This window comes from Sinocyclocheilus anshuiensis, unplaced genomic scaffold (genome assembly GCF_001515605.1).
Source record: "Sinocyclocheilus anshuiensis isolate Anshui unplaced genomic scaffold, SAMN03320099.WGS_v1.1 scaffold1469, whole genome shotgun sequence".
NCBI classification, from domain to species: domain Eukaryota; kingdom Metazoa; phylum Chordata; class Actinopteri; order Cypriniformes; family Cyprinidae; genus Sinocyclocheilus; species Sinocyclocheilus anshuiensis.
In genome coordinates, this window is record NW_015549669.1 from 27,322 (window position 1) to 37,411 (window position 10,090).

At 42.6% G+C, this 10,090-nt stretch overlaps 1 protein-coding gene and 1 long non-coding RNA gene across 3 annotated transcripts in view; one reads left to right on the forward strand and one right to left on the reverse strand.

Annotated features, from left to right (window-relative positions):
- The window catches only part of LOC107660307 (uncharacterized), a 10,702-nt gene extending 9,426 nt beyond the window's left edge, over positions 1 to 1,276 (forward strand). For both annotated transcript variants that reach the window (XM_016449587.1, XM_016449588.1), the window contains exon 8: positions 1,005 to 1,276. In XM_016449587.1, the coding sequence (XP_016305073.1) occupies positions 1,005 to 1,062 (58 nt within the window). In that variant the 3' untranslated portion in view covers positions 1,063 to 1,276. The remainder of the gene's footprint in view (positions 1 to 1,004) is intronic.
- Positions 1 to 9,981, reverse strand: part of LOC107660308 (uncharacterized) — a 10,941-nt gene extending 960 nt beyond the window's left edge. The window contains exons 1-2 of the long non-coding RNA XR_001630990.1: positions 9,703 to 9,981; positions 533 to 538 (exon numbers count right to left, since the gene is read on the reverse strand). This is a non-coding gene — a long non-coding RNA (uncharacterized LOC107660308). The remainder of the gene's footprint in view (positions 1 to 532; positions 539 to 9,702) is intronic.
- Positions 9,982 to 10,090: the final 109 nt, after the last annotated feature.

The following is a 10,090-nucleotide window of genomic DNA, read 5'->3' on the forward strand; positions in this document are numbered from 1 at the left end:
TGCTGTCACCCAGCTTCATGAAAACCTCAACTTCAATTTTTTTCACCAGACTCGGTCTGAATAATTTTTGGTTCCAAATTTGTAGCAATTTTACTGGTAGTCCACTGTATGAAGAATTTTTGGGTATGATTTGTCACAGTTTACTTTATTTTGCTATCCTCACTTTACACAAATTAACTATAGTGTCCTGCACCCACTTACATCAGCTATACAGGCGTTAATACTGAATGTTTAATGTTATATTCATTGCATACATATACTTCGTAGTAGACATCCTTAACTCCATTCTGCTGTCTGTTGTTCTGTTGTCGGAGTTTTTTTGTCTGAATATGGCACTTATCACATGCTGTGTGGTATCGGCGTTTGGTATCGGGGCATTTTAACGAGTACGAGTACGAGTACAGGAGCTCAGTATCGGGCCCGATACTGGTGCATCCCTACTAGAAATTATATCAAAAGTGGAAAAAATTACCACCAACCACTTTCATGCACCATCTTTATTTTTTAGCTCAACTGTCATGTAATGGAACACACAGGACTGTGGGATGTCATATGCAGCGAAGGATACTGTGCTGCCTTCAAAAATCATTCAGATTAGATGTGACACGATCATTAGATTCATATGTGCCTTGTTGCCTTGCCACCTTAGTATGCTGCAGAGGCAGTATTTTTCAGTTTTTCGGATGCAGCCGCTGCCTACACTAGTAGTCGACAGTAAACGCATGACCCGTGCTATACTTCCAGCAACCGGTGTTAGAATGTTGCAGACCATATTCTTTTGTAAGTAGTTACAAGTTTCAGCTCGTCTTGTCATGACTCTTTGTTGTAAAACAACAACAACAACAACAACAAAAACAAACAAACCCAGGAACACCTCAAAACCCATTTTCTAAAATACTGATTCCAGTGCCCCAGTTTTGAGTAATGTTGTTTAAAAAATACATTGTCTTCAGTGCTCTTCTTTGCTTCTGATATTTATTTTTTAATTTCCTCTTTCTCTTCAGTGACCCTGGACATCGTGTGTTTGTAGCATTCAGTAAATTGTTAATGGCTTGGGAGTAGATGCTCTTATTGGAACACTTAAGTGAAGACTCTTCAGGCCACTCAAGGGTACTCTTGCAACAATTCGCTGTATGGATCCACAATAGAGCGCTGCAATGGTGACATATTTTTGGAGGCCAACCCAGAAGTTAACATCACCCTGGTTCCATCGACAAAAACACAATATAATTTTTTTCATTGGCTCTTGGATTATTGCAGAAAGTAAGAAGTAAAAACGTAGGCTACACCAGTCACATGACTTCAATGTCACCACCATTGATCTACCAACAACTCTTTCAGTCTTTATACAAAAAAATTTTCCCTGAAAGTTTGAGCTACAATATTTTGCAAGAGTGTGACTATAAACACAATGAGGCTTTAATGAGTAGTTTACCTGTTTGCTTTGATGAGGTTTAATGTCCCAGACGACCTATGTAGTCATATTTAGCTACTTGTTAGCAACCACCTTTATCAAGACAAGTAAAAGCTTAAAAAACACAAGGTGTTATTACAGATGTATTTTAAGTCATTGAATAAAACGTGACAATATCTTGAGCTTGTGCTCACCACTCCAGGCATTTACCCAAAAAACCCATTTAAAAAAAAACATTGACTTCAGGATGATGGAACCGGAAGTGTTAAAATGCTAACCAGGTTTGGCCTACTAAAATACGTTATCCCTGCAGCACTACTTGTGTAGAGTGTAATTCTACTAGTAGAACAGTAACTTGTTAGTGGCAAACAGGTCACCTTATATTTGACCTTAAAGGTGAAATGGGTAATTTCTGCACCACTAGTGTCACCAAGTAATAGCAAAACGCTCCAGTTACTGACGTAACCTTGGTTCCCTGAGATAAGGGAACGAGCATTGTGTATGGGGAAGCTCCTGTTTACACTGACACTTAAGCCTGATTTGCTGAGGCTTGTTGAGCTGCACAAACCAATGGCGCTATAGCCCACCAGAATGGGCGGAGCCAACCTCTATATAAGTCGGCTCAGAGCGTCTTTTCATCAGAATCATTCGACTGAAGCGACAGTCATCGATTCACAGTGGTGTATAAAGTACCTGAATATTACTTGAGTAAAAGTCTTAAAGTATGTGATATTTATTGTACTTAAGTACGAAAAGTATTTTTTAAATCTTAAACGTACTTAAGTATTGAAAATAAAAGTACAAGTAAATGCAAAATGGAAAAGAAGCAATTAAATATATGTAGCGAATCAGCTCATAAGGGAAATATGAATAATTAATCATAACTAGTTATAATTAATTATAAATATTTAGATCCGCTGTAGATATTTACTTGACCTCTCAGGGTCAACTGTCTGTCAATTCTAAGAACGTTAATTTCCTGGTTAAGGGAAATAACTTTCTTACTGTACAATTCTACAAAGAGCTTGTAGCATAAATCTGCATGATTAAGTGACTCCAGTTATGAGCAAACAATGAACAACGGAAAAGTCAAGGCCGAAGCCTGGCACGTACTTAGAGATGTCCTGGAGCATTGTAGCTCACATCTTCTCAGAATTCAAACAAACCACTGATTCTGGGCGGGTCCCTGGTGTGAGGCCTTTTTAAGGTCTCGGAAGATTCACGCCTCTCAAGAGGGGCTTGTCCAATGAGAAAGACGGAAATTCCAAGCGGGAGGTGGCAATTGCTGGAGGGTTTTACGACCCTTTGTCTCTAAGCATGGTAATTTGCAAATGGAACTTGAATCGAAATTACTAAAGATTCTCAGGACACTAATATATTGCCTATGTACCAACATATAATATACACTCTCGTTTAGATCATCAGAAGACTAATTCATAGATACTAAACATGGTAGGGTTACATATATGTAAGATGACAGGAATGAGTGTTTCCATCACAAGCCTGCGTAAAACAGTATAAAATCTCAAAGACAACATACACGATGACCTGAAGGCTATGTGTGTTCATTCAAAGAAAGGTTTTCCTATGCATTAATTAGTAGAAAAGTCCATTTCTACTGTGCATTGTGCCTCTTGCTATGGAACATGCAGTGATTTTCCCTACTCACATTCCATCAGGTCGTAAATGGCTCTGGTCTTAGCAAAGGTGTCGGGGTTGCCATGGTAACCAGTGGCCTGTGGTCATTCGCAGACATCCTGGCGCCCAGTCTATTGGGTGAGGGGTCTGTGACGACTTGTTAATCTAATGAATAACTGATTTGTTAAATCAAATGAAAAATTGTGTTTTTGATTGGTCCAGACGCTACATATATAAAAAGTCCACAGCGGGGAGCGCTATAAGGGTAATAACCTGGGCTCTAAACGGAGTTGAGAGCACCTTAGGCACATAACCTTGTCATGGCTTGAAGACGATCTTACAGTCGTTAGGCCCAAATCCCAAATTCCCCTTAGGGCCCTCAGGACTATGGACAAGGAAAACCTCAGATGATGCCAACCCTGAAACAACATAAACTACCAAATTTTGCTACAAATTTGATTGCACCATATAATCATTGCTGTTAATAGTGTTCATCGTCTGTTTGATTATGTCATTAACTGAATTTTACAATACATTTCTGCCATATGTACATCAATTTGACATAGTCACCACTGACAAGCTACTACTAAATATATTGTAGAAACTTAATTTTCTGTAAAGCTGCTTTGCAACGATTTGTATTGTGAAAAGCGCTATACAAATAAGCTTGAATTAAATTGAACAAGTCCCAAGTCGGCACGGTCTGAGGACGAGGAGGATTCAATCTCCGGGCGCCCTTCAAGAACCTAACAACCAAGTTGTTTCTGCCCGACTGACTGGCCAGCTTCGAGGGAATGATTCGCTGCGATAGCTGCCACATACATTTTGAGCATGGAAGGGGCACGCCCGTTGTCCAACAACTCTTGCAAAAAAGTCAGCACGTGGGACACGTCACAAGAAACCGGGTCCAGGCTTCGTGCTGCACACCAGTCACAGAAGACTGACCATTTGAGGGCGTAAAGACGTCTCGTAGATGGTGCTCTAGCCTCTAAAATGGCGTTGCTCACTCTCGTTGGAAGCTGCATAGGCTCCCATCGAGGTTCCAGACATGAAGGCTCCACAGCTCTGGCCGGGGGTGCCAAATCATGCCCTTCGCCTGCGAGAGAAGGTCTCTCTATAATGGTGACAGCTGCACTAACTCGGGGAACCAAGCTTGGCTCTTCCAAAGTAAGGCCACCAGGGGGACTGAGCAACCAACTTCCCTGACCCGTCTGATGACCTGAGGAAGCAGGGCAATCAGGGGAAGGCGTACAGGCAAGAGCTGGGCCAATTGTGGGCCAGAACATCTCGCTGTATGGAATAGATCGGGCAGTGAGACTTGTCTTCTGAGGTGAAGCGGTCGACCTCTGCCATCCTGAAGACAGACCAGATTTTCTGAACCGTCAAAGGATGTAGTGTCCATTCTCCCGGAGCTACATTGCCTCTGGACAGCATGTCTGCGCCAATGTTCAGACTGCCCGGCACATGAACCGCTCTGATTGAGAGGAGTCTGCTATGTGCCCAAAGTAGGAGGCATCGAGCCATCCTGTAAAGGGAACGTGACCTGAGACCACCTTGGTGGTTGATATAGGCTACCACCGTCATGTTGTCAGATCTGACCAGGATGTGGTGCCCTCTTAAAGCTGGCAGGAAGGTTTTCAGGGCCAGAAAAACCGCCATCATTTTGAGGCAGTTGATATGAAGGTGATGCTCGTGGATCGACCGACGTAACTACCTTCCTCCTGGAGGTCAGTCCCAACTGCACACCTGGTTGAAACAGGCGAGAAGTTGTCCAAGGGTCCAAAGCTTTGATACAGCGATGGTTTACCCTGACATAAAATCGACACAGGTGCCAGGCGTGGGACGGGACGTGGGCTTTGAGCCAAAATTGGATAGGCCGCATTTGAAGCAGGCCTAAAGGAGTCACAGAGGAGGTGGCTGCCATTAGGCCGAGCATCCTCTGGAAACTCCTGAGGGGACCCGAAGTCCCTAGCTTGAAAGATGCCACCAGTCACTGAACCTAGTCAGGGACCGTTCCAGTGTAAGCCATGTCCACACCCGGGCCGAGTCTATAACAGTCCCCAGAAAGACTGCTCGTTGTCTGGGAGACAATTGACTCTTGTGCGGTTTGATTTTCAACCCGAGGCACACCAGATGGCTGATCAGCAGCGATCTGTGTGCGATTAGCTCCTGTTCTGATCTGGCTAAAACCAGCCAGTCATCGAGGTAATTGAGGATGTGGATTCCCATCTGTTTCAGAGGGGAAAGAGCCGAGTCGATGCACTTCGTAAAATTGCGAAGGTCAGAGACAGTCCAATAGGACTTTGTACTGATAGGCCACTGCCTCGAATCTCAAGAACGTTCTGTGGCGGGGGGTTATGTGGATGTGAAAGTATGCATCTTTCAGATCCACTGTCAGAAACCAGTCCTCGGGACAAACCTGCGCGAGGATCTGTTTCAAAGTTAACATCCTGAATGGCCGTCTGATAAGAGAGCGATTCAGAAGTCTGAGATCTAGAATAGAGCTGTGCCTGCCATCCTTCTTCGGCACGAGGAAGTAGCGGCTGAAAAGCCTAACTTGCTGTTCGCTAGAGGTAACACTTCCACGGCACCTTTTGCAAGCAATGTTTGTACTTCGGACTGAAGAACATGAGCTTCATTGTCCCGTACCGAAGTGTGAATAATATCTCTGAAACGAGGTGGCCTGCGAGCAAACTGGAGCGAGTAAACTTGTTTTATCTTATTTAGAACCCACCTTGAAACACCGGGAATGGCTGCCCAAGCCTTGAACCGGGTGGCAAGAGGTTCTAATTTTACGAATAGAAGTTCGCCGTACGAGGAGCGGGGAACTTGTATCCGTGTGTGTGAGGAGAGGAAAAATGCCCTTTTGTATGCGTCCGCTATCAGCGGTAGTTTGCTTGGGCGTGCACTGAACTTGAAGGACGTGCCCAGCTTGAATAAAACTTCCATCACTCAGTGTTGAACGGAGGGATGGACAGTGAGCACAAGCTTTCTTAGAGGGGGTTCCAGCCTCAGCAAGAACTGATTCTTCCTTTTCCTCTCAAAAGTGCTTCGCTAGGTTAATGTTCTCTTAATGAGAGCAGTCAGCCCCTGTGAGCGCAGCCTTGGTGTGGGCATGGCCCAGTTTAGGCTGCGCGCATCTTTAAATCCACCTAAAAGGATAAAACTGCTCGACGCAGACGAGGGGCGCTAATCCTCACGTGTAAAACACACTGGCGGATCAGTGTGTTGTAGGAAGAGTGAAGCACGCGGGATCTATGCCAGCGTGAAATCACTCCAGCCTTATTTCTCAGCCCCGCAACTTCACAGTTTCATCCTCCAAGGCAACTGGGAAGGGAGAACGTGAGTACGGGAGGGGCGGGCCGGCTTTATTGAAAAAGGCTAACCGTGAGCGAAGCAGAGCGAGATGCACGCACTCATTGTGAGAGTGATCTGTCTCAGTAAGCGCAGCCCCAGCGTGGGTGTGGCCCAGGCGAGCAGCGCACTCAAAACTGAAGCTGTCAGTGATATAGAATCATTGGTGACAGCATTCGAAAAAGATCGAACGAGGGGTGCTAATCTTTACGTGTAAAACACATCAGCAGATCAAAGAGCTGCGTGGAGAATGAAGCACGCAGGATCTGTGCCGGCGTGAATCACTCAATCCTGGTCGCTAAACCCGTGAGTTCGCCGTTTCTTCTTCCGAGGCAGCTGAGAGGGGAAAAATGGTAGGGGTGGGGTCGCCTTCATTGAAGAAAGCGATCTGCGAGCGAAGTGGGGACAGACTCATGCTTTCGCAGTGAAAGCAGCCTGTCTCAGCGAGCGCAGCCTCAGCGGTGCACACACAAATATGAAGCTGTCAGCAATACAGAATCATTGGTGACAGCATTCTACTCCAATCCACCTAGAAGGATCGAGCCGCTTGATGTAATGAGAGACACTGATCCTTACGTGTAAAATACACCGGCGGATCAAAGTGGTGGGGGAGAGTGAGATCACACAACCCGGTTGTTCAGCTCCGCGACTCACCGTTTCTTTCTCCGAGCTCGCTGAGAGAGGAGAAACGAGGGCGGGGCTGCCTTCATTGAAGGCAATTCACGAGTGGAGAAGAGCGAGACTCATGCTCTCAGTGAGCGCATTCCGTCTCAGTAAGCGCGCAGTCTCTGCATGGGTGCTGCCCAGACCGGGCGATGCACTCACTGCGTCCTTCTGAAGCCCTGCATGAGCCCCACTCGCGGCGTGACATTTGAAACAACATTGCTAGGAAATTTGCTCAGAAATTTGCTCTCTTAGTGCACCGCACAGCCGCAGGGGAAGGCTTCTGGCTTCTTCCTCTGCCGGGGCTCTTCAACGGCGGCGAGCTGCAGGCTGAGCTTCTTCCTTATTCTTCGGCTTCGTAGTCCAGCGCCAGCGAAGAGATGATCCTCGTCGCTGAAGAAGAATATTCTGATGAAATGACGCTCTGAGCCGACTTATATAGAGGTCGGCTCCGCCCATTCTGGCGGGCTAGAGCGCCATTGGTTTGTGCAGCTACTCAAACGTGAACAAATCAGACTTCAGTATCAGTGTAAACAGGAGTTTCCTCATACACAACATGAGAGAACATTGACTGATGACTGTTTTCACCCAAAAATGTATATCACCCCAAAACTGTGCCATTGGATGCACATGGTTTGTTTTAAAAGTGGCATCAATCTATGACTGTATTAGCTGCTTGGTGTCTCTGCTCATTAAGCTGCGATAGGACAAAGTGTTTGCAAAACTTTTGGGAAAGTATATGATTTTGGATGTTCTCTCTCCGTTTTGATGCTTTATGTGGGTTTCTTTGACCTGTTACCTGTAATCTGCCAACCCCATCGAATGAGAAAACATAAGCATTTTACAAGGTGGTGATTTCGTATAAATTTGTACAATGTGATTTGTATAAAAACATATGATTTTTAGAAAATAAGCATTAAGGTACACCCTTATACCTAACTTCAATGGGGTGTAAGTAGATTGTACGAAAAAGTATACAAATTAGCCACCAATTCAGCATTTATGTAGATGTAAATGTAAATATAGTTACAAATTGCCATGAGATTGTGTTAGAATCTGCACTTTTTCATATTTATGATTGTGAGGAAATTCTGTATTTAAAACACATACTGGAATATCAGCAGAGCTCATATTGGTAGCTTAAACAGATCAAGTTAGCCAAAACATTTCCATACAAGGAATAGTTATGTTTAAGAGAGTGATGTTCAAATTCTGTGGAATTCTGTTGACACACATTCCATGCAGGTCTACTTATTGCCAATATCCGTTAATGCAAATGTAGGATACACCCTATTGAACATGGATAGAGCTGACATTTAAACAGCCATATGAGGTCAAAACCAGTCACCTCTGCTGCATTGTTCTTTGTAGATATCAAAAGATTTTCCCTGTATACTGAAGGATGTGTTCTGATGTTTCAAGAAAGAGACTGAACTCTTGACACTGGTACACCTCATTCATGGAAATCAAGATGATTTTTTGTATCAAACATGTTTACTCACAGATTACTCAAATGTTTGTTAAGATGTAACAATGTTACACGTCTTATGCAAAAGTGTTTGGTTTGGTTTTTTTTTGCCTTTTTTTGGATATTTTTTTGTCACTGAACTGAGAAAGCAAATCACATTCCTATGGATTACGATATGAAAATAAACAATGATCATGTGATTTACATGGAGCTGCTTTGCATTTTCATAACACTTTTTGGAGCTTGTGAACTTCCTTCTTCCTTGTAGATGTAGATAGATAAATATATCGTCAAAAGGGGAGGGAAAGACACACACACACACACACAACGTCTTATGCAAAAGTGTTTGGTTTGTTTTTTTTTTGCCTTTTTTTGGATATTTTTTTGTCACTGAACTTCCTCTTACAAGAAAGCAAATCACATTCCTATGGATTACGATATGAAAATAAACAATGATCATGTGATTTACATGGAGCTGCTTTGCATTTTCATAACACTTTTTGGAGCTTGTGAACTTCCTTCTTCCTTGTAGATGTAGATAGATAAATATATCGTCAAAAGGGGAGGGAAAGACACACACACACACACACACACACACACACACACACACACACACACACACACACACACACACACACACACACACACACACACACACACACACACACACACAGAGAGTGAGAGAGAGAGAGAAATTTATACATAATTTGACATTGAATGTTGACATACACATGGCAGAGATCTCCCCAGATTTACAATTCAAATCAAATAAACTGTCATACTCGACATCCTTTTGTAAATAATATACATAAGTCATATATAAAATTGTTCATGTCACAACAGTTATATTTATATAACAGAGTTCCATTGCAAACGGCAAAAATAACTTTAGCAAACACATTTACCCACATGCAATATATTCAGGTAGGTCATCATTACCATCAGACATAGATAAACAGTTATTTGAAATCAGTAGTTATAATAATACAATTTAATAAAGTAACAAATAGCACAAAACGTGTTAAATTTAAAGGTGTGTTTAAGTTATGGATTAAATGGATTGTAGTTTCAGTACATACTTCAGATGCCAGTTATAAAACAGTTCCATCAGTCACAATTAAAATCAAAACAGAAACTATTTCACAGAAATATTTTATTTTGTGACAACAGCAGGTTTCTCATGTATGTGGTATTACTGGTTAATCTCCATCTAAAACTGTTAAAACATTGTACTGTTTTTCCCCCTTTTTTAATAATTATGATGCATGCAGTATTTTTACAGCTCATATTAATTGAGAGACTATACAGTATTTGCATATTTTAAAACTTGGATTGCATGATTGCAAAACTTGGATGCAGGATTATTTAAATTATACATGTTATAGTGAAACCAATTAAGTGAACACATAAGAAATGTGTATATTCCCTTATACTGATGTTTATAAAAAAGTTCATGAAGATTGTGTTTGTCATTTACTAATTATGGTACCACTGGTTGCATGGGAAATGTCTTTGTATATTAACATACTATTTATTACAATGTTTTTTTTTTT